Here is a 27,478-nt window from a genome sequence, read left to right as displayed (position 1 = left end):
GCATAACTTGGGTGCTCAATCTATTGCCTCTCTGGGAGATCGCATGTTAAGTTCTGTTTCCTCGGAATTTTCCGAGGGTTCATTTCCTCCGAATTTTCCGATGAATAATCCGAGGAACATTTCGTCGGAACTTCCGAGGTAAATTCCGAGGACGTTTTCCCTCGATATATTCCGAGGAGATTTCCGACGAACTGGTGGTCGTCGGAGTTTCCTCGGAAATTTGTTTCCTCTTTCCTCGGAATTCCGTCGGTATATTCCGAGGAAATTCCGAGGAAACCCAATTTTGTGTTTCCTCAGAATTTCCTCGGAAATTCTGAGGTATATTCCGAGGATTTCATTACCGACGATTTTTTCCCTCAGTATGTCGCTGTTTTCTTGTAGTGATATATATTTTTGTATTATTATTTTATTATTAAAATCGTAACTCTATATATAAAGATTAGTAAAATATTTTTTTATTGTCATATTCAAAGATATTGTAACATTTCACAGATTTATAAAGTTTTTAAAAAATTAAACTTTTCGCTTCATAAATTTATATTATCTAGTAAATAATTAAACATTTAATTTTTGTTTAATTTTTAAAATAAACTATATAGTTTAAAATTTATTTTTATTGGTTTAAGATAGTAAAGATTAATCATTGTTAGATAATATGATTTTTGTTATTTAAAAAAAATGTTTATAATTTTAAAAGTTAACGTCGACAAATATTTAAATAATTAACATATGGAGGTATAGTATCACAACATTAAATTATAGCTATTTAATTTATACTATCTATAAATCTAATTAATCATCTATTGTTTAAATTCAATTATTGATAGCCCAATACAAATTTATAGTAGGCCCAAAATTTAAATGATAAAATTAGATATTAAATATAACATGACTTTATAAAAATAGGTTCATTGGTTCTATTTTTTTTTAAATTACACATGAATTAAGGTAGTGAATTCTGTTTTAATATATAAAATTATTGTAAAGTTGCGATCGGTTAGTGATAATATATTTTCGTTGCTATAGTTTAGTGATTGTTGAAAAGACTTTTAGCTCGATGTAGTGACTTCATCTTGCAAGAAACATGTGTCTTGTTAGCAACATAAACCATATTATTTCTAAACCATATTATTTCTGAAGTTAAGGGAAAAATATCATTTCTCAAAATCATTATAACGAGCACCACTTTTATACGAAAACAACAATAATTGGGATTTGATCAAAATGATTGAAGATCTGATTGACCTTTTTTATAAAAAAAGAAACTGAAAGATTATCATAGTATTAGATTCTTTTAAAATATGTAATGTATATTAGAGCATGATTAACGTGTAATCTCTCATACAGTTTCTACCCAGTTTTATATTAGTATTTTATTCTAATTTTATGATAACAATTAATTTTAATATTTACAATATATAAAAAAGGGTTGATACTATCTCTCTAAAGTTGTCATCTTTATTAAGCAGTAGGAGGGTTCGCGCGGAATATTGTTTTATTGTTCTTAAATATAGTTTTTAGATGATGTGATTATGTGTTCAGTATTTATTGTGAATATCATTATTTGATGTTTTATTATGTTATGTAGTAGTAGCTAATAATTTAATATATTATGTATTTGTTTTTTTAATAATGTGTTGTTGTATGTAAAATACTACTTGTTACTTGTTAGTGGTGAAATGAGTTTCTAATATAAAACATATTGAATTTCAATAATTTTGTCTTTAAGCATTTGTTGATTCTAAGATTAACAGCGTCAAATTGTGTTTTAGTTTTTCACATTTTTTCACATTACTCTTTTTAGATGTTTTTAGCACTTTCCCCCATATTTTGACCTTGAGTCATCACCATCTATGTATTTCGTTTACCTCTCCGGTGTGCAGTGTTTCTCACCATCACTGAGAAAAGACTCACCTCTGTGCTCTTGTTTTCCTCACCTTCTTTTTCTGTGAGATTATCTAGTATTTGTTATAGATCAGGCATATTAGTTCCATGTTATGTGGTTGTTTCTTACGGTGTTGTATGTTATTTCAGTCAATATTGGTTGTTTTTTTTCGATTTTGGCTAAGGTTAGAAACTACATCTCGTTGGGTTAGGTCAGAGTTTAGTTGTCATTGATGTTATTTTCCTCGTCGCTGGTTTTCCATCGATAGTCTCTGCTCGTCTTGGTTTTCAAGATCTGGTTTTTGGTGATCTAACTTCTATGTTCTTTTTTCATAGCTCGAGGATGGCTCTATGGTTCGTTGATTTAATTCTGTCTCTTTTTTATCTCTTTGTTCTCTCATCTTGTTGCACCTTTCATCGCTGATCACGTCTCTGGTGGCTCTCCCTTTGATCACGTCTCGGTTTGGATATTCTGTGTATGCTTTGTGCGCTTGGAAGGTTGTTTATGGTCTCAAGCTTAAGCTTTGGTTTCTCGGTGGTTGGCTTCCAATCTCTCACACTCAGGTTGTTTATATTCTTCTCATGCATCCCTTGGTGTAGGTGTGCGGAGCTAGTATTTTGTAGCTTTGGTTTCTTCTATTCAGAGTTTTATGGTTCTTCGCTGTCATGGGCGCCTTGTATGTACTTTTTAGTTTGTGAGGTGCTTCTTATCTATTAGCTGGTGGTTGTGCTGTTGGTGCTTTAGACATGTGTCCTTTTGTTTTGTGGTAACTTTGTTCTTCCGATGATTATTATTTCTCTCACCCGCTTTTTTGGGTTTTTGCGTTGGTGTCGCAATCCTTTGTGTTCCGGGGATTACTTTATCTCATATTTTATCTTTTTACCTTTTTCTGACATCTGTTTGTTCTATCCAAGACATTCTATGGTAAGATGAGATAGATTAGTCTTCTTTGTTGATCTTTTTACAGCTTCAAACATTTGTTGAGTTAATATTACTATAGTATTTTGTTTTTTCTTTATGATTGTGGAAGTTTTATGTTTAGATTATGTATTGCACTCTAATTTCTTTTTATTAGTTTGGTCATTTAATATTTTTAATAGTTAAATAAATATGTAAATTGTAAATTAAATAATAGAAAATGGTAAAAATAAAATAAAATAACAAAAATTATATTACTTTGAGTTATGAATAAATTAAATATGTAAAATTTATTTCTATTATTTTATTCATTTATTTATTCATATTGAATTTTAGTAAACAATAAAATAGATTATCAAACTTCATACGATAATAGTTAGTGCGAAAATGATTAGATACTGCACAATTATAAAGTATTTGGCTAAATTGCAATAATCTAAAAGAAGAAGGACCTAAACTGTAAAAAAAATACATGGATGACACGTGTCACAAAAACCGTCTACCACTTGTCAGAAAAAGGGAAAAATCCAACTTTATATATATAGATCCTTCTTTTTCTGTATATGTTTTTGTTCAAAAACAGAGTTGAAAAACCACCAGTAATGATGCTCAATAGTTAAAAAAAATTATACAAAAATTATATTTATACAAACTTGCTAAAATCGCACTAGAACAAAGCATTCAATTTTCCATATAAATCACAACAAACCCATAAAAGTTAGTAATTTAGATAGTTTTAAATCGATTAAATTTGATTAAATATAAGAGTTTTTTTTTTTAGTACTAGAAACAAGAACAAATGCTTGTGTTACGTAATTGGAAAAATGATCATTCACCTTTACAAACTTTAAACGATACTTGTACGGTTCTACCTTCTTCATTCCTTTATCCTTTTTATTTCTTTCACTGCAAATTTTGTCAAGTGGCTAGACCATTAAGGAAAACGTATCAGTGGATGGAAAGATTAACGAACGCTGCCATGTTTGTGATAATCCAAGCTCTGGCGTTTCTGATAATCTCCACTTCTTCCGACATATTCTCCTCTAAGAAGATGGAGAGATCTTTTAGGTTAAAACAAGTAGAAGCATCAGCTTCTAAGCTCCTCTCATAAAATCTAAATTGATTTCTATTTTCGTGAACAATCATTTGTATTTTTTCTTATGTTTTATGTCTTATATCTAAAGATGAACTGATGATATGAGTAAGAATTATAATTCCCACATTACTGACTCGTGGTAAAAGATGAGACATTTCACTGAAAACTAGAGTATAATCTTTGCCGGCAACATTACACTGATCACTCAATTGTTGATAACCATGAACATAAAAGACAACTCAAAAGAGAGTTTGAGCATAAAACCTGTCCTAAATTCAGGAATTTTAGTTTCGATAAGAGATGAAAAGTGCGATCTCATCCAGGAAACTTGTTTGTAAGATGAAATACTGTCATAAAGGCATTGAAATACCTGCAATGCCAGAGTAATAAAATGTCATATTTTGGATGTATTAAGATAGACAACAAGTCGATATCCAAATATAGACTCAATATGGATAAAAATGATGTCTGATTAGACCAATTCAGATGGTGAATATGCTAACCAGAAGCACACACAAAGACAACAATATCAATCACCAAAAGGCTTTTCATGACAAGTAAGAAAGCTAGTAATCATGAAACTTAAGCTCCCGCTACAAGTAAACCATAAGTACATACACAAAGAAAACAATATCAATCACCCACAAGTAGGCTTTTCATGGCAAGTAAGAAACCTGGTAATCATGAAACTAAAGCTGGGTACTACATAGTAAACCATAAGCACACACAAAGACAACAATTTCAATCACCACTCCACAGGTAGACTTTTCATGACAAGTAAGGAACATGGGAATCATGAAACTAAGGCTTCTACTACATGTAAGCACACACAGAAAGACAAACAATTTCAATCACCACAAGTAAGCTTCTCATAACAAGTAAAAACCAGGAAGGTAAAAGTAGACAAGAGTTTGTGAATCTAAATTCATTTGAAAAAATGCAGATAATAAGAAAGCTAGCATAAATCTATCAGACTAAAACTATCGAGATGGCTTGTCTAAAACTTAAAAAGTACCATCATCCAAGATCAAAGATGCAATCTCAACACTAAGAAACAACAGAACGTGAATCGCCTTGATCTCAGGTACAAGTGTGTAACAAGTCCTCATTCTTCAAAGACAACTATATCAATACCCACAGGTAAGCTTTTCACGACAAGAATGAATCCTAGTAATAATGAAACTAAATCCCCTACTACAAGTAAACCGTAAGTACATACACAAAGACAACAATATCAATCACCAAGAAGTAGGCTTTTCATGGCAAGTAAGTAAACCAAGAATGTAAAAGTAGACAAGAGTTATTCTTTGGTAAAAATTGAAAGCATGGATGAGTGACAGGATCCAAATTTGTGAAATCTAAACTCATGGAGATTCAAAAATTGATTGACAAAAGTGCAGATAATAAGCAAGCTAATATAAAAAATTAAAAGTAACATCACCCAAGATCAAAGATAAAGCTTCAAGATGAAGAAGCAAGAGAAGGTGAATCTTGTTGATAACAGAGAGAGAGAGAGAGAGAGAGAGAGAGAAGAGTGACCTTGAGGAACTAAACCCCAGCTCATGGATTCAGCAGAGAGACTTGATACTAATCTGGAAGATGCAATAGCACTGTGTAGTGGAAACAGCGATACACAGCTACTCAGCTCCACAGGTACTCTGTTAAAAAAACAATCCCCATTTTTAGTTAAAAAGATGACTTCTTTTTTGCAGCCCATTAATTCAGATTATCACCAACAAAAACCAATTCGAGAACATTGATCCATTTCCAACGCAAAAATGAAGGAAGAAAGAAAGCTTATTTACTGCGTTTCAAACGGCAAAAATTAAGACCATGATTGCAAGAAAAGAGAACGAAGATGGGTTTTTCACCATTGACACTGACCTAGTAGAACGATTGATACGGGGAGTCGCTGAGGATGGTAGTGAAGATTTGAGGGGTGAGGGTATGGAGGAGACGTGGGCATTCGTCTTGCTTAGCTTCTGCGTTAAAGAGTGTATCTTTGACGATAATCTGCACACTTTCGAAGACGCCATCGGAAGAGATTTTCAGATTGAGATCGGACAATTTTTAGGGTTTAAAGATGGTTCTGTTCTATCTGTTGACTGGCCGGGTCTGGTCGGGTTAAACGAATGGCTGGAGTGGACTAAGGGAAGATTAACGAAACGACGCCGTATCAAGTTTTAGATAAAAAAAAAAAGAAATGAGCAGCATCTGAGATTCATTTAGAGCCAGCTCCTCTGAGCAGGACATAACATAAGCTCATCCTTTGGTCATCAAAGAGACTATCTTGGCACTCATCCAATAGCTTGATGATGGAGAAGAAGCAGCTACGTCTAAGTAAAAAAGGAGTGACTTGCAGCCTAACAATATACACTAATTACTTTTAACTTTTAACTCAAAACACAATTCAAAAAAATTCCTAGAAAAAAAAATTCTTTTGAATCTCTCTACATATCACTTAACTAAAAATCGAAACGTTACACTTGCTTCATGATTAGAACAAATTGTACACAGAGTAGAAACGAACGTTTTCAAAGTCCCTCAACCAAACACAGTAACATAAAAAGAAGAAGAAAATAACAAATCGGTTTATTTATGGATATGACGTCAGCCCTGAAGCTTCCGTCGCCGCCGCAGCTTCCTCATCAAGATACAAATTATCACTCCTCCTAACCGCCGCGTGTACCAAAACCAACACCACAGCCGTCGCCACCGCCCCGAGAACATTCGCCGTCGCGTGCGTGAACAAAAGCATCACAATCGTCAAAACCGATAAGCAGATCATGACCGTCCGATCATCGATCTGGTGACCGAAGACCACGAGAGGCTCGTCGCGGAGGAAGTAGAGGAAGATCCAGAACACGACCAGGACGGCCAAGACGAGGAGCGACGTCGGGTGGTAGATGAGGCTCAGGAAGAGGACGAGGAGGACGACGACGGCGTAATTGGCTCTGAAGTAGACGAGGTTCGTCTTGATCCTCGAGATCGCGTCGAAGAAGCCGTGGGGGAGGCTCATCGATTGGAGATCGAACATCGTTTTCCATGGGCGGCGCGTGGCGAGTCCTGATTTGATGCGGTGCTTTGCGCGTGAGATGTACTCGAGATCAATCGGCGGAGATGGATGAGAGGACGTCGGGATCGCGCCGTAGTTCATTTCGTTTCACGCGGCGTGTGGAGAGAGAGAGAGAGAGGGTTGAAGAGCTACGGAATGAGATTTGTTTGTTTTATCAATAAATAAATAATACATTTATGTATTTTCTGGAAAAAGAAAATTAATGTGTTTTTGCGGCTAGTAGTCCCTATGTATTAGGTAATAGTTCGTATGTACATATATTAAACATGTACTATATAAAAATATTTAAAATTCTTGTTTTTTAAAGAAATATTACTCCCCTGCGTGCTCCCTAATTTTTTTTCACTTTCTTCCCTAAATGGCTAGTTTCGGTCCAGCCGCACGCGTTACGCCTAGCGAATTTTCAAACATGGAGTAATACCGTAATAGTGCAGGCATCATACGGATAAAAATAATAAAGTAGATAACATACCAAATAAATACATAATTTCTATATGTTACTGTTAAATACTCCTGCACAGTAATATCATAATCTATATATTATTTGAAAATATTATATTATTGTGATGTTTTTGTTAACACTAATATATCTATTACAAATTTTGAAACTATTACAAAAAATATAATCAATAAATTTATTTGTCTTACAACATTTGCGTATAACAGTTTTATTTGTCCCATTTAAAAAGAACAAACTATTTGTATCATAATCCTATTTTTTCACTAAGCAGAAAATGTTATGTATTTTTTATTAATTTATAAACAATAATAAAAATATTTTTACATATCTAAAACTCCAAGTTTCTTATATAAAATGATATAATGAAATATTAATCAAACAGAGCTTTTAGCACTATATATTTTGGTGATATTAATTTTTTTTTTTTTTTGAATGAATTAATTTTCAACTAAAAACTATAATTGCTAAACAATCTGTGACGCTCGCCTTTTTCTGTTCAACTGACAACCGGTATCATATTCTATTTCATACTTGTATAATCTGGGATTAAATTCCATAAGAATATTAATCCAGTCCTTAGTATAATTTGAGATTTGTTTGATGGTTTTTCCTCATTCCGAAGTATACAAAATCACTAGCCATCCTTTTACAACATAAACCAAATAAAATCATCAGTTATTTTCTGAAGTTGCACAAACACAAAGATTATAAGAACTTCTCTTCTTATTAGATTTAGAAACTCTCTCAAAACTAAATCTTTCGATGTGTTTCTGTTGATAGAACATCTCTCCATGAGAACTCTTTATATAGGAAGAAGCTACATCTTTTCCTAAAGGCGAAGCTACATATTTTCCTAATAATAATATGGAAACATTACTAAGCTCGATATGTTTTCTTTTTTCTTTAACCCATCAAACTTCACTTTAATGAGTTAACTTGCTCCTCAAGTTAATTGGAATTATCCAACATTTTCAATATTCAGTTACTCTCAGTTAAAAGGATTAGTGTTTGTTTTGAGTTTTGACATATATGGATTATTGTCTTTGGACGGTTAAAAATGATTATTTTGTCATCACCAGCCACAGAACGTCGTATTAAACTGGGTCCCAAAGTGCTATTTTCTGCAGCTTCTTAATGCTACTGTGTTAGACGTGGCTTCTCCCACATGAAATTTACCAAGACCACCATACATTTTCTTAGTATCTCCCCCTTTATCCCAAAACTTATATTTCGATACACTTCAATAGTTTGCTTTTACAACTCGTAGTGATAAACCAAAGCCGAATGCTTGATTTGTATTCCAAGACACTTCAACCTTCAAATTAATACACATAAAATATGTTGTTGAATGTTTTCTTTAAGATTGTCCTTCGAGAATCCTCCAAGTTTAACCAAAAGCCAAAAGCATATATATAATAAACCAGGCGCATCCTTGTGCATTATGTAACTGACCCAGCTTCAACACACATAATCGCAGAAACGTTTCTCTCATACACCTAAAGATTCATTTTCGTACAGGGGGAAAAAATGGAGCTTGAGGAACAGAAGAAGTTCTTCCATGGAACACTCGAGATTACAATCTTCGACGCAACACCTTTCTCTCCTACATTTCCTTTCCATGTACGTATTATGTTGTTAAAGATGACGGTAATATTGTGTTAATGTCTCATGAGCTATTTGTTATCTTGTTTTTTTTTTTTTTTTGGTCAAAGAGCTATTTGTTATCTTATTCGCAGTGTATATGTACGAAGCCAAGACCAGCTTACGTGACCATTAAGCTAAACAAGAAGAAAGTTGCTAAAACAAGCTCAGAACTCGACCGTGTCTGGAACCAGACATTTCAGATCCTCTGCGCACATCCTGTTTCCGACACCACCATCACAATCACGCTCAAGACTCACTGTTCCGTTCTCGGAAGATTCCGAATCTCTGCTGAACAGATTCTGACTTCTAATACAGCCATTGTCAACGGGTGTTTTCCTCTGACTACAAATAACGGATCTAAGAAACCTAACTTGAAGCTCAAGTGTATGATGTGGTTCAGACCAGCTTATCTAGAACCGGGATGGTGCAAAACGTTCGAAGGAGAGCCTTTTCAAGGTATTAAGAACGCTAGCTTCCCGCAACGATCGAACTGCAGAGTTGTATTGTATCAAGACGCGCACCATAAAGCCACGTTTGATCCTAGGGTTCATGATGTTCCTTGTAATGCAAGAAACCTATGGGAAGATGTTTATAAAGCGATTGATTGCGCTAGGCATTTAGTTTACATCGCAGGATGGGCATTAAACCCTAACCTCGTTCTCGTACGTGATGAAGAGACAGAGATTCCACACGCAGTGGGGGTAACGATCGGTGAGCTTCTGAAACGCAAAGCACACGAAGGCGTAGCGGTGAGAGTAATGGTGTGGAACGACGAGTCGTCTCTACCGATGATCAAGAACAAAGGTGTAATGCGAACAAACGACCAAACAGCTCTTTCTTACTTCAGAGACACAAGTGTTGTTTGTAGATTGTGTCCAAGATCGCACAAGAAGCTCCCTACGGCTTTCGCACACCACCAAAAGACCATCACAGTGGACACACGTGTAACGAATACAAACACAAAAGAGCGAGAGATCATGAGCTTCCTCGGCGGTTTTGACCTCTGCGATGGTCGTTACGACACAGAGGAGCATTCTCTGTTCCGTACACTCGGGACAAGCGATGATTTTTATCAAACAAGCCTTGCTGGAGCTAAGCTAAGCAGAGGCGGACCAAGAGAGCCGTGGCACGATTGTCACGTGTGTGTGGTCGGGGCTGCAGCTTGGGATGTTTTGAAGAATTTCGAACAGAGATGGACGAAACAGTGTAACCCTTCTGTGTTGGTTAACACCTCAGGGATAAGAAACTTAGTAAACAGTGCAACCACTGAAGAAGATGACAGGAACTGGAATGTCCAAGTCCTGAGATCGATAGATCACGTGTCGGCAACGGAGATGCCTAGAGGCTTACAGGTCGAGAGGAGCGTACACGACGGTTACGTCGCGGCGATTCGAAAAGCAGAGAGGTTTATATACATTGAGAATCAGTATTTTATGGGAGGCTGCGAGCATTGGGAGGGGAAGAACGGAAGCGGATGCACAAACTTGATACCCGTTGAAATAGCTTTAAAGATTGCGGCTAAAATACGCGAGAAGGAGAGGTTTGCCGTGTATATAGTGATACCAATGTGGCCTGAAGGGCCACCGGAGAGCGAAACGGTCGAAGAGATGCTTCATTGGACGAGAGAGACAATGACAATGATGTATAAGATCATAGGAGAGGCGATATGGGAAGTTGGAGACGGGTCGCATCCAAGGGATTACTTAAACTTCTTCTGTCTCGCAAACAGAGAAGAGAAGAGAGAAGGAGAGTATGAAGCAGCTTCGTCTCCGCATCCCAAAACACAGTACTGGAACGCACAGAGGAACCGGAGATTCATGGTCTATGTCCACTCCAAGATCATGATAGGTTTGGTTTAAACTCCTAACCTGAAACAAAACTGAAGATTGTTTACTTATTATTGTCTATATGCGTGTTTGTAGTGGACGACGCATACGTTTTAATAGGATCAGCCAACATAAACCAGAGATCAATGGACGGTTGCCGTGACACGGAGATTGCAATAGGTTGCTACCAAACAGATACAACTAAGACCAATGAAATTAGAGCTTACCGGTTGTCGCTCTGGTACGAGCATACAGGTGGCAAGATCACAGTGGATGAGTTATCTTTCTCGGAGCCAGAGAGTCTTGAATGCGTCCGAGGGTTGCTGACAATTGGGGAACAAATGTGGGATATTTACAGCGGTGAGAAGGTAGTGGACATGAACGGTGTACACTTGGTTGTGTACCCCATTAGTGTGACGACAGATGGTGCGGTTGAGAAAATCGGCGACGGAGTTTTTCCTGATACCAAGACGTTGGTGCGAGGGAAAAGATCCAAGATGTTGCCTACGGTTCTAACAACATGAAAGAAAATGTCAGAATCAGAATCATGACTTGCAATGTATATGTATTTCAACTTGTTTATTATGATAATAAAACGAATATAGATGTTGACTATGTAAAGATGATTATAACGCACTTACTGGTTTCTATTATGACCGTTTTGGTTCCTTTTTCGATTCCAACTAGTAGATGATGATTGGCCTCGAAGTCTGTCCTTTTCAAGCTTTGTTTCCTGCAACGAGGAGAAGAATAATTAAAATCTGTAGAGACCAAAGCAGAGCAGCTTTTTAATAGTGAAAATCTCATGCAATGCCTACAAAATGCTACATGACACGAAAGAGCGAATATATCTACACATATGTGTCTAAGAGGTGAAACGGGTATGGAGCTTGAAGGACAATTCTTTTCGTGTCAACGCTCATCAAATGCTTGAGCACAAATATCCCTTCCTGTACCGTCTATTGTTCCAAGAAGATTCATTATTGGAAGCTTGAAGCTTCGCAGTGCTGTACCAATCATCTTGCAGATTCAGAGTAACAACTCTAATCTACCTTATCATAAAGTTCCTCTAGAGTTCCATCTGTCCTCGATAAGGACACAAGAGGGGGAACTTTTCTGAAGATGTAGGTCGTTTCCATCTGTTCCCAGCTGTGTTTTAAAAAGGCGAGATGGTGCACTAAGGCGATAGCCTTATGGTTCAATGTTTCCTGAAAAGAAATCTTTCTTAGATGACCCCGTCCCAAGCACTCCTGCTTATAGTTCAGACAACTTGTTCCCGTGAAGAAGTCCCTTCATATTTGACTTTGTCCCAAGCACCTGTCGCACACGATTACTCCTCTTCCAACAGCTTCTCCCGCTTTGATTCATTCAATAGCAATAACAAACGATTTCTCCCTATCCTGCACAGACTCGATATGCAGCACAAGTGAGCCTATCCAGATATGATTCTTCAATGCACAAAGCTAGCACCAACAACGCACCCAAGACACCTAAAGCCTCATTTGAGGAGATTCAACTCAAATGGAGGCACCAGAAACTTGAAGGCGTACCATTATTGCGCTTAAGAGCTCCTTACTCTTGGACCTAGCCTCGCCTTAGAAGACGATAGCGCTTGGGTCTGCGCCTTGCGCGAAGAAAAAGCGCTCTTCTTAAAACACCGGTTCTCTGTCTTCGGAAAAGCAGGAGGAAAGTAGACAAAGTTACATCTAGGTTTATATCGGGTACCACCTTTCATCCTGGTCAAACCTACACCGATCTACTTTCACATCAATATAAAGTCTCAAAGCTTGAAATTACAGTAGTAGCTCTCACCTCCAGGCTTAAGTGAGCTGATCCTCTAAAGCTTCGAAGTTTTTCCTTTGTCAAAACTACATCAGTAGCTCTCAAGTCCAGGCTCAAGTGAGCTGATCCTATGTGTTTGTCATCTACAAAAGCTTTGCCTTTATTCTTATCTATAGATCTCTCGCAGCCTCCAGAAACTTAACATGGCATAGATAATCCTGTCCGAACTTTTCTTCCACGCAACAGCACAAAACAATGTAGTAAGCCACCTTCAAGCACAGCTACTTCTCCATCAGTCCAGCAATTCATTTCTATCAACAATCTAATGTGAAATCTAGGAGAGTCTCACAAATCCTCTAGAAAAAAAAAGACTGATTCAACCTCCATTGTCACAGCACCAAAGAGGATCCAAGATTTATGTGGCAAACATAATATTGCGGACACAGAGAAACAAAAATGAATCGGTTATATGCAAAAAATTAAAGACTTATGAGGACCTATATGCCAAACAAAACATAGCTAACCTCTAGAAGATATAATAACCAGAAATTAGATAAATAAAGTTTCTCGTAAGCGAAGTTTTCTTGGGAAGATCGAATACCTGACTCGTTGGAAGATTTTTTTTTTTTTTTGTAAGGCACATCAACATCCTTGGAAAGGAAAAACTGATGTACCATCAACATGACCTACAAGGCCACTGACGATCCCTTGAAATATGGGAAAGTTCCTCTCTGAAGGCAAAATAACTGATAGGAGCAGAAGGTACTTTGAAGCTTGTGCCGCCTCGAAGACAGAGCTGTTTATCTCTTCAGTCAACTACTAGGAACCAAACGTAGCAGCTAATTATAGAAGCATCACCGTAAAATTCTCTCTCTTTTGCAACACAGCACCTGAACGAAGATTTTCTCTCTTGCTCATCGTGAAAGCTCCAGAAATAAGAAATAAACTTCTGCATCAGAATGGCTTCATCAACGCTGTCCTAATAGAGTCGTTATCAGCTGTCTGCCCACCTTCAATATTTCCAGAAAGCTCAGATCTAGACAGATAATTACAGTCTCATGGTAACTTGAAGGCCCGCCCATCAGCAAATGCAGGAGTCCCCATGAAGGCCTCTGATGACTCTGTAGACTGATTACCATGTCTCTGATTAAGGAACTAGATGAAACGCCGCTTTGATATGTCCATCTGTCATCCATGAGTTATAATCTTCACCCAGCCTCCTAACTTCTGAACTCATTTTATGTTGTTCGGAATGATTTTCAATCTAATGACATTGAGATTCTGGCACCCATCAGAAAATGCTGTGCATCAGCTCCAAATCACCTTTCTTCCGTTGGCTAGCACCGTGAAATATGTGGTACACTTGTGTGTATATTTTCCCAATCCATCAGACGATTGTCACTGGGCAGTAGGGTCCTGCAACTCACCAAGTCCAAAACCACTTCCAGCACCTATATTCTGTCCAGATGCAGTTGAGGGTAAGGACGCTGACCGCTCAGATGGAAGACCTTGCTCAAACAATCCGTACCGGGGGTTTTCTGAAAGAAAAATCTCATTCACGTTGATCCAGGAGACCCTCAAACGTGGCTTTTGCTGGTACTGATGGAAGTTTATTTACCTGATCCCAGAAAAGGGCGACTGCTGAATCCCAGAATGCGTTCTAAGAAGCTGGTTATCTGATAAGCAACCACGTACAATATTATTGCTCAACGGAACCGTTACAATCTCAGAATCTCAAACAAGACCTTGAGCCTTCAAATCCGGAGAACAACCTCTCTGAACTTGCCTTCAAATGCAGAGACACTCCTCTGATTTGCCTAACAATTCTCTATGATCTTCTGATAATAACTCTCGTAGATCTTTATTTATACTCTCCAAGTTCAGTAACAGCCAAGCATCTTTATGAATCAACAACTTCACTTCCTTGCCAACACCGCAACCATCAGCCACATCAGCACTAGCATTCAGTATCTATCATTATCATGACTCGAAGGCCATAAGCGGACCAATGTCTCTGTTCCTCCCATATGTTGTGCCTTCCAATGGTTCCAGTTTCCACTTCACCTTAACTGAGATTCTCTTGTATACCTTAAATCTACAAGAACATTCGTAACACCACCACATAAAAGCAATGACCCGTGGAAAATCTCTCTCTTTCAGCTTCCATAAACAAGCAATTGCAACTCGACAGTTTCCCAGAAAATGTGGCCACAATCAACTACATTCTCTCAAATCTCTCCTTACACCAAGTATTTAAAGCCTTTAACCCCTTAGAAAGGGGTTAGGTTAGCTCACCAGATCTTTATAAATAAAAATACAACAGAAGGAAGGAGTGTGGGATTGAAGAACGAAGAGAGGAATGTCATACAAATACAACAAGGGCATCCTCCTCTGAGGTTTCTATCAGAGGGATTATCATTTACAAACAATCAAAGCCAGAATGTAAAGGATGCGAGCAGAAGAATAAGAGGGATAATAGGACACTCAAACGGGAAAAACCAAATCATTGAATTATAGAAACATACGACATAGTTTAGCCATCTAACTTACATGATTAACATGCCTTATTGAGAGAGCAGAAGAACTAACGTTTTGATTTAGAGTAGATATGCATAACCATAAAAAACCACAGGAGTGTTTCAAAGTGCCCAATTTAGACTCACCTCATTCTCTTTTCCCAGGATGGTTGATAAGATTCAGTGACGATCCAAGCGAGGTTTCTTCTGCGAGCCAGACCCATGGCTGTAATATTGACTCCTTTCCGAAGATCCCTAAGAAACAAGCAAAATAATATGACGTGTCAAAGTACAAGTTCACACTTTAAAAAAAAAAAAAACACATCATATACAAGGATACAAGCACACGTACCAGAAAACCATCGGTTTCTCCATAAGAACCACGGTAAGCGCCATCCATAGTGCCGAGATTCATCCCATATGATCCACCTGGACACATAACATATCACACCAAATCAGTTAGCGACTCTAATGAAACACCAGGACAGATCTAGGAGAGTCATACCAAAACCCCACGGCCTACTATCAACAGTAGCAAGTTCTGCCCGTAGCTTTTCAACTTCACGCGCCATAGAAACCATGTTCTTTTCCATTATCTGCCGCTGTTCAATAAGCTCAAACTTTTCCTTCTTCTCGTAGTCAATAGCACCTCTGTTTTACAAAAAACAATTCCTTTTAGCATTGAAAAAGCGAAACCAGATGTCACTTAGAAATTAAAGGTCCAATCTACTACCTAGCGTGCATAAGCTCCTTCTGCAGGTCCTCAACCTCAGCTCTCAAACGCGGAATCTGCTTGTTATCCGACTGCAACTTCACCAAATCCTTCCTAAGTATCTGAACGTCTCCACTTAATTCACGCTTTATCTCACTCAGCTTCTGAGCTTCTCCGCGCAACTGAGAAGCCTCCTTCTTGTAAGACTCCATAGCACGAATATCCCCCTCAAGTTTATGCCTTTTCTCACTGAACTCCCTCGCCTGCAGATCCTGTTCGGCACGGAGATCAGAGACCATCAGGTTCAGACGGTGAAGCTCTTCCTTAGCTGCACCGAGCTCTCTCTCCAGAAGCACTCGGTCGTCAGCTAGTCTGTGGTTATCAGACAAAAGCCTCCGGATTTCAGCTTCTTGTATCTGAAGATCTTCTAAGAGTGATGGAGGTGGAGGGGCGCGAAGGAATGGTCTCTCGGGAGTAAAACGACGTCGATCATGGTAAGAAGGGTCTTGAACCTCTCGGTGATATCGGTCTCTTCCAGACATTTCTGAAAAAACAAAAGACACCTCAACACTATCATTATAAATTATAATAGCAGAGAAAGCAGCTAACTTCACAATTACCCAACTCAACGAGAAAAGATGCGTTTCTTCAGAATTAAGAAATAGACTAGGGTTTTACAAGATCAACGGAATCAAAATCAAGCTAAACCTCAATAGAATCAATTTCGAAATTGGGTTGTGTATCGTAATTATCATCAGCAGATTAATTTTGGGAATTTAGGATTCAAAGACGATAACATATCGGTTTATATAGTGAAAAAAAACACTCAGAAGAGAAAGAAAAGAGTAGAAACCTCTTCTGCTGCAGCGCGGAGATCGTCTTCAATTCAACCTATTGTTTCTATCGGCTTTGCTTTTCAAGTCTCTCTATTGGAACGGAGAATTTTGTACGTGGCTAAGCTAGAGACGATGTCGTTTTGATAATCTTCTGTTAACATTTAATGGGCCTTTAATGGGCTATTTTGTTTCTGAGCTTAGGCCTAATGATCTACGGGTCGGACCCGTAGGCGTGATGGTGTAGCGATATATAACAAGGCCTCATCATTGGGACACTTGCAAGCTTGTTTTTCATTACATGAACTCAACAAGTGTATTACAAATGTGTAGAATGATTAACAAGGATAAGCATAGACTTTACAATATTATATAGCTGTATCATTGAACATGTTTTGAGAATCCATTTCATCAAAACATTACAAAGGTTTGGTAACTTCTTGTTTCTTACTAAGACTAAACCATCCAACAAAATTTTTATATGTCGTTATATCTAATCAGACAATCTTAACTGAGGAGTAGATCTTTCTAACAAACCAGAAACATGCATAGAAACCAATCGCCCCAGTTAGCACAAAAAAATTAAAGCGGAAATAATTAACATCAATAATTGTCAAATTTTGTATTTGAGTGCTCAAAGTTTGAGAAATATAAGTTTACAAAAAAAAAAAAATTGAAAATTATTTATTTAATTTTTCCCCGTAAAAATGTGAAGTATATATTTCACTAAAGAATCAATACTGATTAAGTGAGTGTGAATCTTCACACTCGCTGAATGGTGACACTGTCTCGCCATTGATTTGGGCAGACTTCAAGCTCCAAGCACTTAGGCTCAAGACATCAACACTTTGAGTTCCCTTGTTGAAGACAAAGAGATTTGCTTTTTCTCCTATTGCCAATTTTGGATACACTCTCGAAGTTACACATACTTTGCCTCCTCCACCATAACTCTCCACTATAGAGTGGTCAATCTACAAAGTAATAGTCAAAAATGACACTCATCATTTCCCTACTATGATGCTCTATTGAAGTATATACTCACTAGATAGTTGGTACAAGACATTTGTCTAAGATCATATCTTTACGTATAATTATAACTTACCAAAGTCCTAAGAGAAAGTGTTTCGTGTGAAGGGTCTATTGCTACAAAAGCACCAAACGTTGCTTTATCATTTTCTTCATTCAACGAAGATCTGTATGCGAGTGCCATAACAACAAAGTTAGCAGTTCATGTAAATACGAAAAGAATCTGAATGTGTCTTTGAATTGATGTATAAAGATCACATACCTGCTTTGGTCACTGCACATCAACACTACGTACTTAGTATCATTTGACTTGAAGATTCTGAAGTAAACTGATGTGTATTCCTCCATGTCATTTGATGCCAACACCATCAAACCAAATGGCCCTAAACCGGACTTAACCGATAAATCTTCCTCACTACATATCTTTTGAGGGTCGGTCCAACTTGGTTCAATCACATCCGCTTTTTCCAAATCTTTCACTTTGAATGATACATCAACATCAGCCTGCTCAATACCAAAGATAGATTCTTATTACACGCGGATTAATCATTAATCTGATCGAGGTTAAGTATCGACTCTTACCTGTGCAGCAGTAACACCATGAACTTGGATAGTAGATCCTGCCTTAAGAACCTTGTTGTACCAGTTGACTTGTGTCTCACGCAAGGTCTCAATCTCTTCAATCGGCCATTGTAGCAGCTCATTTCCCGATTCACCAAGCCATATTTTTCTTGGAAATGACTGTTAAAATAACAAAAATCAACTATTAATCGAGATGAACTTCAACATAGAATTAATTGGGGATTAGTGGATTAGTCCATATGCATATTACTTGAGATTTATTCGAACTTTTGATGTGTGCCTTTTTTCCTAAATAAATTTACTAGATTTAACTCAAGAATTAATCTAGGGGAAAATAAATGTTACCTGTAGACCAGACCAACCCTTCTCAATATCATCCTTAGCAGGTGAAGACTCGTTAACCCAACCCCACAAGATCCTTCGTTTCTTAACATCATCGTAAAACGCTTTCGACGCGTAAAACTTCCCGTAGTCCAACCTCGGAGCCGAACCATCTTGCACAAACCCATGATCCGGTACGTAAACATCCTTCTCACGGTCGTAACACCCAATCGTGTAATAATCATGCAACGTCTCGATCAAACTCATTTTCAGCACGTGTTTCACCTCACCAGACGACGACGTTTCGAGACCTTCCGTTCCGGTTATCGAAACCGGGAAAAAATCAGGACACTCCCACATTCCGGTTAACTCCTCGTGGTGAAGAGGCTTCGTCGCTTGCGTCCAGTTGAAGAAATCTCTGCTCTTGTACAGAACCGCTAATCCTCGACGATCGTCCGTCGAGCTTCCGACGATGACTCTCCATTCTCCGTCGTGTCCTATCCACGCGGTGGTCGGATCTCGGAACCGGTCGGGGTTGATTCCGTTGACGGCGTTAGGAGCCATCAGAGGATTGGCCGGCGACTTTGACCATTCTCGGAGATATGGATCGGAGATGTTAACCGGAACGGCGACGTTTTGGACTTGGCTTTTGTTTTGGTCAATGCCGGTGTAGAGGATCACTGGTGTGCCGTTTGGTAGAATCGTGACGGAGCCTGACCAACAACCGTTGATGTCTGACGGCTGAGATGGACTGAATGCTGGAGGCTGTGGGGTCCAGTTAACTAGATCAAGTGACGTGGAGTGACCCCACACGATTCTTACATCCCAAACGGCGCCGTATGGGTTATACTGGTAGAAAAGATGGTATATTCCCTTGTATACCATTGGTCCTACACAAAAAAAAAAGAAACAAATGCATATTTTCAAAAGTATATATTAAAAAATATGAATAAAATTTAATAAAAAGAACTAACCATTAGGATCTGGAGTAGGGATCATTGGTGGTATCAGATTATCATCGAACATAACGAAGTCAACAGAAAATAAAACGATGTTAATAGAGGATCAAAAAGACACATAGATGAATACAGGTCAGATCAAGATCAGTTTACATACCGTTCATCCAATTACTGGGAGGTTGAAAGTGATAACCGGTCCGGTACGGTTGGTTGAGATCTTGGCGTGAAGCTTCAAGATCGATGATAAAGCTGCAGAGCAACAAAGACAGCAGTAACAGCGTTTTCCCCATTGTTCTTCTGTTTCTTGTTTTTCTCTCTCTCTCTTCTCTCTTCTCTCTCTTTCTTGTGGTTTGGTCAGGCCTAGATATATCAGAGCATCCACCTTCGTGGAGTCCTCTGAAATAAATTATCAATTTTTTTTTTTTAAATAGCTAAGGACTCTCGTGAAAAATACGTGTACAATGGTGAATCCGAAGTTGGAATCCTTAGCAATAAAAAAATATAAATTTTTTTTTTGTTTAGTGAAATTTAATTTTTTATATATTGAATGATTAAATAGAATAACTTAACATAAAATACTATAAATAAACTTAATAGTGAGTCCCATTGCGGAATCCTTAGGTATATAAATATTATTTTTTTTATTTTTATTTTTTTATATAATTTTAGAAAGTAAAATTTAAATAAAACATGATTAGATAAAAAGATGATTAAATATAAAGATACAACATGAGAGCTTATAAATATTTAAGATGATTAAATTTAAAAATACAACATGATTATGAATCACCAAATTTGTTCCAAATATTTTCTATTAAATCATATTTCAATCGATGATATGCCTGGGTATCGTGAACATCATCCCGAATGCCGAGAATATTATGGATATTTGTAGACATCATCAAATGAAACCCTAATTTCAAACAAAAATCTCCAAATCGATTGAAAAAAAAAAACAAAACGAACCGTAAATTGCCGACAAAACCAAACTCAAAACATCACCTGCCCAATAACCCGTTGCCACCTGTCTTAAGGATCAAGTCCTTGAACCTCTTACGGACGGACTGATCCGATGAAATCCTTACACTATTTGCCTTTTATAATATTATTCTATTCCTCCTAACCTAAGATTTGCCGCTAAGGACTCCGTATGTTACTCCGTTGCGGCTGCTCTTAGTACGAGGTGTTAACAGCTAATCTTATATTTAAAAACCGACTTACATAGCTAATTAGAATTTGAAAAACTCGCATAATGTTCGTTTTTCACATGATTCAAGTGACTAATAATGTACAAGTTAGCACGTAAAGCATATATATCTCATATATATTAATTGAAAAATCCATTTATTGATTTTGCTGACGTGCCATTCAAATGTGAAGTTTCAAAAAATTGTTATAATTTGATTAGTTAATGACTTTTGTTAAATATTTATTTTGATCAAATCTAAAAATAAAAAGAAATTCTAGAACCAAATAATACAAGTTACAAAAAAACAAAAAATATTACAAATAATAATTTATGGTAACTAATTGCATAATTATACAAAAAATATATAATATTTCATCAATTTTTTTCATTTTTATAAATTATTTAAAATATTTCTATATTTTTATAAAAATAAATATAATGGTTGTATATTCTATATAAAGAATTAGATTTGTATATAAAGCATTATTAGAAATTTAATGTTTTCTAAAACCCACACGAGATTTATAAATCATTTATAAAGATTTTGAAATTATTTAAAACATTTTTAACTCTGTCCTACAAAATCATTTTATTAGAGTTTCGTAATCATTTATGAGACTTTTATCAAATCTATTTATATAAATCTTGAGCACATCTTGTATAGATGCAAAATGGTATATGCTTCTAAATCTAATTATAATTGTATACAAGTATAATTTAATGATTTATAAATCATATAGAATTTTTTCACACTTATTATCTTATCAGTTAAAATATAAGTAATTTAAGTGACTTATGGTTGTTATGCTAGACATTTTGGTAGATAACTAGACAAATGACAGACGGCGATAAAAATGGCGATTGCCAATAGAAGATGAATCTGTGTCAGTTTCAACTTTCCCTTTTGATTTTGGAAGATCGGAGTAAGGATTATCATCAGGAGAGGAGGATCGGTTTGATTCTCAATGCGACGGTACATGGGGATTCGAATCTGGTGGAATCTTGGGGTTTTCACATAATCTGGAGATATGGGGATCTTAAGGAAATTCCGATTTGGAATTTGAATGGTCCTAGGCTGGCTAGTGAAAAACTTCTACCTTATTGGGATCTGCTGGAAGAGAGGATAAAGGATTTCGGGGATCTCTTCGTTATGGTAATTTCTTGGTTTCTGTATGATTATTTTTGGGTAGACTTTCAGCGAATCAATTCTTTCCCTTTCTCACATGAGTTAGGCAATAGAAAATATTGGATGTGTATGTATGTAAAAGGGAGATTTGGGAGTATTTTCAGAGATCATGATTTCTACGGATCTGGTGGAATTTCCGACGATACTGATGAATGTTTTCGATTGAGTGTTAGGGTGGATTATGGATACAAAATAATTTGGGTCGATCTCTTAGGTTTTAATAGATGCTCAATTTGGCTCAAGATTGATTTTTTGATATCAAAATGGATTGCAAATGATAATTTTGGGCATTTAAAGTTTGTGATTGAGAGAAGTATTGTGTGTTGCTTGTGTATATATATAACACCTTACGAGCTTTTTTTAGTCATATATTATCTGGTCACTTTTGACTTATATATCTTTATACTCTTGTTTTTTCTCTTGCTGTGTGAGGATAATCATGTCTCAAGGACAATGGCTTGTGAAGTCTGGGGGCCAGAAGAAGCAGGCGCCAAGTGGGGGTTTGAAGATTTTGATCCCGAAGTTTTACAACTCCACACTTATCACGTGGTATTCAAAGACTCTGATTGGCCGGTGCATGAATCCGCTCAAGCAGGAGATGAATGGGTTGCTTTATCATCTCCCACGAATCTGGAATGTTGAAGAGAGGGTGGTGGGCGCAGACTTGGGTCTTGGAAGATTCCAGTTTGATTTTCAGGAGGAAGAGGATATCATTGAAGTGCTTAAGAAGGAGCCATTTCATTTTGATAATTGAATGTTGTCTGTGGTGAGATGGGAACCTGTGGTGGAGGATAATTATCCTTCGAAGATCACTTTTTGGGTGAGGGCTATTGGAGTTCCTCTACACTTTTGGGCGGAACCGACTTTCAAGAGTATTGGTGATGCGTTGGGGGAGGTTCGTGGAGATGATGCGATTGATATTAATGATGGGAAGATTCGGGTGATTTTGGATGCGTTTAAGCCGCTGGTTTTTTTCATCACTGTGGAGGTTCATAGTGGGGAGGAGACAGTGATTGCGTTGCGATACGATCCTCTTCATGGCTTCTGCAGGACGTGCTCGAGCTTGAGACACGACCAATCAAGGTGCCCCACCACAAAAGGCACAACGGAGGAAGGTGATGTTGGCCCATCTGACAAGCCGGATCAAGGAGGGAAAGCGTTAAGCTATAAAGGGGGCAGTGAAGTCTCAACATACGGAGAACACTTCTGGTGGAGATAGTAGGAGGCAAAACCAGCAGGGGGCGGGAAAGCAGGGTGTAAAAGGGAAAGGCATTGCTTATGAGGGAGGAAGACAAGGAGGTGTAGCTAAATCGGGGCCAGGGAGAAGGTATAGAGATCATGGGAGACCAACGGCGAGGTATGTTAGGCAGGCTGGATATCTTCCACCTCAGGAGCTAAATGATAGCTATGTCATGGCAACGTGTGGTATCAATGGGTTGAGGAACCAGGAGGTGGGAGGCCATCTGGATACTCAACAAAAATTAATGCTTGAGGCTTTCAAGAGTGGGGAAATAGGGAGGCCTCAGAGTCTAAGGCCCGTAAAGCTTTACTGTTTGAGAGCGAAGGTCATGAGGAGGGACTTGTTGTTACATCAGGTGGGGTTTCTGTAGAAACTGTTCAGAGGAGGAAAGAATTTATGGAAAAGCCGGGATTCTCTACGGAGGTGGCTACTGCAGAGGCAGAAGGTATGGAGGAAAATAATTTTGTGAAGTGTTCAAGTGCGGAGAGTGAAGGAATGCAGGTGATGGAGATGGGAAATAAGGAAGAGGCGGTGTCGTCGGAGATGGTGGCAGGCCTGGATGATGAAGATGGGCATTTGGAGTATGAGATTATGGAGGATGGACTGGATGATGCGAGTTCTGAGCGAGAGGCGTCTGGTGATTTAAACTCCATGGATGTTGAGGAAGCTTTTCCGATTGCTGAAAGTGAAGACTTAGTAGGAGAGCAAGAGCATCAGGTCCCAAAGAAGAAGAATGGGAAGATCACTGCTGCTGCAATGGGAGGGAACGCGAAGAAAAGATTGGTTCAGAGCTTCGTGTCTCCACGGAAGAAGGCAATGGCAAAGCAAGGCAGTAAGGCGGGAGACAAGGGTCCAGTCCCCACCAAGAAGGCTTTGATCAAGCCGAGACCAGACCAGGATTAATTTCCCCTGGTGTTTTTTTCTTTAACTTAAGTTATGAATAAGTGTAGGGCTTTTGATATAAAGTATCTGGTTTTTCATATTTTGTTCTCTTGGTTTAAGTTGCCTCTCATAAAGTCAGGGAGTTGGAATAAAGGAGTTGGTTCCCGTTTTAATTTTCTTGGTCTATGTTGGAGTATAAAGTTTCATTTGGAAGTATGTATTTTTGCTTTGGTTATGAGGTTAATAGGGTATCAGAGTATCTTGGAATTGGTCTATAGGTGTTCGTATAGTTGTTCCTATGGTTTGTGGAAATGGTTAACGAAATGGATTATGGTCTGAAATGGTTACTGGTCTAGTCCAGTTATAAGTTTGTTGGATGCTATTACAGGAATGGGCAGTCAGGTTGTGGCTTGTGATTTGGTCTCAAAGTCATACAATTTGTATGCAAAGTTGCGCAAGGAAAGAAGCTGGAAGAGTGGTCTTACTGTTTGGTTTTCAAATTGGAAGATGTATACGATTTGGTTAGGTTTTCATGCTGGGGACCGTTGCTGGCGGTGTTGCGGACGTTACGAACAAGCAGGTAGCAAGTATCGGGTTGAAGTAAATAGGAGCTTCCGTGTTGAGATCAGTTTATCTCTTCGGTTCAGTTGTATAAGTCAAGTCGATGATACAAACCTTATGCTTATTGACGATAATTTGTTAATCTTTTGGACAGGTTTTTATTGTTATGAATATAAGTTTTCTTCTCTGAATGGTTTCGGTGAGATTATAATTTCTTTCTTCTTGATGGCCTGAGGCACTGGTGGAGTGGAAGATTTGGATTTAGTTTTTTGTGGGTCGCAAGTGTTGATAAAGCAAGTGGCTGATGAAACTAGTTGTATGTCTTATTCTTTACTTAATTGGTTTGGACAGGACGTGTATTATGGATCTCCAAATGCTTTGTTTTTTTTGTATTTTTCAACACAAAATTTATCAAATGATTACACAAAGGAAAAAAAGGGGATATATGTGGGATTTAGCTATAAAAGATTATTATATAGGGACACGATTTTTTTGTAATGGTTACAATTATCATGATGAGGGTTTTAAATTTTTTTAAAAAATAATATAAGGAATTGGATATGAAAATATTGAGTTGGAATTGTAGAGGAATGAGGAGCAATTATACGATTAGTTATCTGAGGGATATATGGCATAAACATAAACCGGCGTTTCTTCTCTTATCGGAAACAAAACAACAGTTTGGTTTTGTTCAAAATTTTCAATTTCATTTTGGTTATAAACACCTACATACGGTGGATCCTATTGGGAGGAGTGGAGGACTGGCCCTTTCTTTTGACCATGATTCACCGGTTTCTATTATCTATTCAAGTAATAGAATAATAGATATTGAAACCACATATAAAGGAATTTTTTTTTTTTATTTTGTATATGGGGACCCTGTTCAGGGTCTTCGAGACCACGTCTGGGAACATCTTACTCGAATTGGAATAAATAGAGTGGAACCATGGTTTATTATTGGGGATCTAAATGAAATAAGAGGTAATCATGAGAAGGAAGGGGGGGTGTTACGACACGCATCCACTTTTGTCGATTTTAATAATATGATCGACAATTGTGGTTTTTTGGAATTTCCGTCTGTGGGAAACACTATGTCATGGAGTGGGACGAGGAATAAACAGACGGTAAAATGTAGATTAGATCGGGCTTTAGGGAACGTGGAATGGCACACCCTATTCCCGTCCGCCTTTGTCGACTATTTGGGAATGGTAGGTTCGGATCATAGGCCTATTGTGACGAATTTAGATGAGAAACAAGTAAGAACGAGAAGGCAATTTCGGTTTGATAAGAGATTGATTGGTATGGATGGTCTTATGAACTCCATTTCAAAAGGTTGGTCTACAGAGAGGCCAAGTGATAATTCGGGTGTTTTAGATAGAATTATCAACTGTAGACGTAAAATTTCGGTTTGGAGGAAAAATAATCCTCCATATGGGAAGGAAAAGATTAATTCTCTTCAGGAGGCTTTGGAGGACATTCAGTGTGATAATACCAAGACATATGAGGAGGTGCTAGAGGTTTCCAGGAAATTAAAAGAAGCTTATAGGGATGAAGAATTATACTTGGAACAAAAAAGTAGAACGACTTGGCATGCAAAAGGGGATAGAAATACAAAATTCTATCACGCTCTAACTAAGCAGAGACGAATACAAAATAAAATTGTGGGTTTGAACAATAGTGATGGTAATTGGGTAACATCGGAATTTGAGGTAGAAGGTGTTGCGATAGATTATTGTAATGATTTGTTTGCGACGACATCACCTTCGGGCTATGAAGAATTTCTAAGGGAGGTACCTACTTTGATTACAGAGGATCAAAACAGGTCTTTGGGCATCAGAGGAGGAAGTGAGATCAGCTTTATTCATGATGCATCCTGAAAAGGCTCCAGGACCGGATGGAATGACAGTTTTATTTTTCCAACAATCCTGGTCGATTATTAGATCAGATATCACAAATATGGTTAACGAGTTTTTTAGGACTGGATATTCGGAGGAGAGGATGAATATGACCAATATTTGCCTCATCCCAAAAACAGTGCGACCAAGTAGAATGACGGAATTGAGGCCCATCAGTTTATGTAATGTGGGTTATAAGATTATTTCGAAGGTGCTTTGCCAACGGCTGAAGAGGCTATTAGCACAATTGGTATTAGAAACACAATTTGCTTTTGTCTCTGGGAGACTGATTTCATATAACATATTAATTGCACAGGAGATGTTTCATGGATTAAGAACGAATAATTCATGTAAGGAGAAATTTTTGGCTATAAAGACAGGTATGAGCAAAGCGTATGATAGGGTTGAATGGCCTTTTATTGAGGCGATGTTGCTAAAGCTGGGTTTTTCACAAAGGTGGGTATCTCGAATAATGTCTTGTATTACGTCGGTACAATATAAAGTTTTGATTAATAGTCAACCAAAAGGAAATATTGTACCAAACTGAGGACTTCGTCAGGGTGACCCATTATCACCTTATTTGTTTATTTTGTGTACTGAGGTATTAATAGCGAATATACGGAAAAAGGAAGAAGAAAAATTATTAACGGGGTTAAAAATTGTGCGTGGTAGTCCGGCAATTACACACTTATTATTTGCGGATGATAGTCTCTTCTTTTGCAAAGCTAATAGGCAAGAATGTGAGATTATCCTACAGATTTTAAAAGACTATGGGAGAGTATCAGGGCAACAAATTAATTTCATGAAGTCTTCAATTCAGTTTGGACATAAGGTACCGGATATAGCACGTTTAGAGGTACAACAGGTTTTGGGCATTACAACAATTGGT

At 37.6% G+C, this 27,478-nt stretch overlaps 5 protein-coding genes across 7 annotated transcripts; 1 reads left to right on the top strand and 4 right to left on the bottom strand.

Annotated features, from left to right (window-relative positions):
* Positions 1-4,033: 4,033 nt before the first annotated feature.
* Positions 4,034-6,081, bottom strand: LOC106296508. The gene is made up of 3 exons (XM_013732654.1): positions 5,784-6,081; positions 5,439-5,557; positions 4,034-4,269 (listed from the first exon to the last, which is right to left on the bottom strand). The coding sequence occupies exons 1-3, from the start codon at positions 5,933-5,935 to the stop codon at positions 4,250-4,252; spliced, it is 291 nt and encodes a 96-aa protein (XP_013588108.1). The 5' UTR covers positions 5,936-6,081; the 3' UTR covers positions 4,034-4,249.
* A 251-nt stretch (positions 6,082-6,332) lies between these two features.
* Positions 6,333-7,127, bottom strand: LOC106296507 (PRA1 family protein F2). The gene has a single exon (XM_013732653.1). It carries the CDS (start codon positions 7,054-7,056, stop codon positions 6,496-6,498), a length of 561 nt encoding a protein of 186 aa, XP_013588107.1. The 5' UTR covers positions 7,057-7,127; the 3' UTR covers positions 6,333-6,495.
* Positions 7,128-8,522: 1,395 nt separating this feature from the next.
* Positions 8,523-11,429, top strand: LOC106300082 (phospholipase D epsilon). Of its 2 annotated transcripts, XM_013736148.1 has the most exons (3): positions 8,532-9,055; positions 9,172-10,927; positions 11,002-11,429. In XM_013736148.1, the coding sequence occupies exons 1-3, from the start codon at positions 8,963-8,965 to the stop codon at positions 11,427-11,429; spliced, it is 2,277 nt and encodes a 758-aa protein (XP_013591602.1). In that variant the 5' UTR covers positions 8,532-8,962. The 2 variants fall into 2 exon arrangements, with proteins under 2 accessions (XP_013591603.1, XP_013591602.1); XM_013736149.1 differs by lacking the exon at positions 11,002-11,429 and having other exon boundaries at positions 8,523-9,082; positions 9,172-10,942.
* LOC106300085 (protein FLX-like 3) lies at positions 11,198-16,856 on the bottom strand. 2 transcript variants are annotated; one of them, XR_001261954.1, is made up of 7 exons: positions 16,769-16,856; positions 15,937-16,459; positions 15,709-15,854; positions 15,556-15,632; positions 15,351-15,458; positions 11,547-11,638; positions 11,198-11,417 (listed from the first exon to the last, which is right to left on the bottom strand). XR_001261954.1 is itself a non-coding variant. In XM_013736151.1 (5 exons), the coding sequence occupies exons 2-5, from the start codon at positions 16,455-16,457 to the stop codon at positions 15,384-15,386; spliced, it is 819 nt and encodes a 272-aa protein (XP_013591605.1). In that variant the 5' UTR covers positions 16,458-16,459; positions 16,769-16,856; the 3' UTR covers positions 15,177-15,383. The 2 variants fall into 2 exon arrangements, 1 of the variants encoding a protein (XP_013591605.1); XM_013736151.1 differs by lacking the exons at positions 11,198-11,417; positions 11,547-11,638 and having other exon boundaries at positions 15,177-15,458.
* Positions 16,857-17,336: 480 nt separating this feature from the next.
* LOC106300083 (beta-fructofuranosidase, insoluble isoenzyme CWINV3) lies at positions 17,337-20,042 on the bottom strand. The gene is made up of 7 exons (XM_013736150.1): positions 19,794-20,042; positions 19,652-19,660; positions 18,702-19,567; positions 18,357-18,515; positions 18,037-18,278; positions 17,851-17,941; positions 17,337-17,719 (listed from the first exon to the last, which is right to left on the bottom strand). The coding sequence occupies exons 1-7, from the start codon at positions 19,924-19,926 to the stop codon at positions 17,483-17,485; spliced, it is 1,737 nt and encodes a 578-aa protein (XP_013591604.1). The 5' UTR covers positions 19,927-20,042; the 3' UTR covers positions 17,337-17,482.
* Positions 20,043-27,478: the final 7,436 nt, after the last annotated feature.

This window comes from Brassica oleracea, chromosome C6, assembly GCF_000695525.1.
Source record: "Brassica oleracea var. oleracea cultivar TO1000 chromosome C6, BOL, whole genome shotgun sequence".
Lineage (NCBI taxonomy): Eukaryota > Viridiplantae > Streptophyta > Magnoliopsida > Brassicales > Brassicaceae > Brassica > Brassica oleracea.
The sequence above is the reverse complement of the archived record's forward strand: the minus strand, read 5'-3'. Positions and strand labels throughout refer to the sequence as shown.

Coding starts and splice junctions, on each gene's coding strand:
- LOC106296508 (XM_013732654.1), bottom strand. CDS start 5,935: ATGGCGTCTTCGAAAGTGTGCAGATTATCGTCAAAGATACACTCTTTA. Junction 5,558..5,783: donor CGTATCAATCGTTCTACTAG/GTCAGTGTCAAT, acceptor TTTTTTTAACAG/AGTACCTGTGGAGCTGAGTA. Junction 4,270..5,438: donor CTGGGGTTTAGTTCCTCAAG/GTCACTCTTCTC, acceptor CTGGCATTGCAG/GTATTTCAATGCCTTTATGA.
- LOC106296507 (XM_013732653.1), bottom strand. CDS start 7,056: ATGAACTACGGCGCGATCCCGACGTCCTCTCATCCATCTCCGCCGATT.
- LOC106300082 (XM_013736148.1), top strand. CDS start 8,963: ATGGAGCTTGAGGAACAGAAGAAGTTCTTCCATGGAACACTCGAGATT. Junction 9,056..9,171: donor CTCCTACATTTCCTTTCCAT/GTACGTATTATG, acceptor TCTTATTCGCAG/TGTATATGTACGAAGCCAAG. Junction 10,928..11,001: donor CCACTCCAAGATCATGATAG/GTTTGGTTTAAA, acceptor GCGTGTTTGTAG/TGGACGACGCATACGTTTTA.
- LOC106300085 (XM_013736151.1), bottom strand. CDS start 16,457: ATGTCTGGAAGAGACCGATATCACCGAGAGGTTCAAGACCCTTCTTAC. Junction 15,633..15,708: donor TAGTAGGCCGTGGGGTTTTG/GTATGACTCTCC, acceptor TTATGTGTCCAG/GTGGATCATATGGGATGAAT. Junction 15,459..15,555: donor GAGAAACCGATGGTTTTCTG/GTACGTGTGCTT, acceptor CTTGTTTCTTAG/GGATCTTCGGAAAGGAGTCA.
- LOC106300083 (XM_013736150.1), bottom strand. CDS start 19,926: ATGGGGAAAACGCTGTTACTGCTGTCTTTGTTGCTCTGCAGCTTTATC. Junction 18,516..18,701: donor AGGGTTGGTCTGGTCTACAG/GTAACATTTATT, acceptor TTATTTTAACAG/TCATTTCCAAGAAAAATATG. Junction 18,279..18,356: donor ATGGTGTTACTGCTGCACAG/GTAAGAGTCGAT, acceptor GGTATTGAGCAG/GCTGATGTTGATGTATCATT.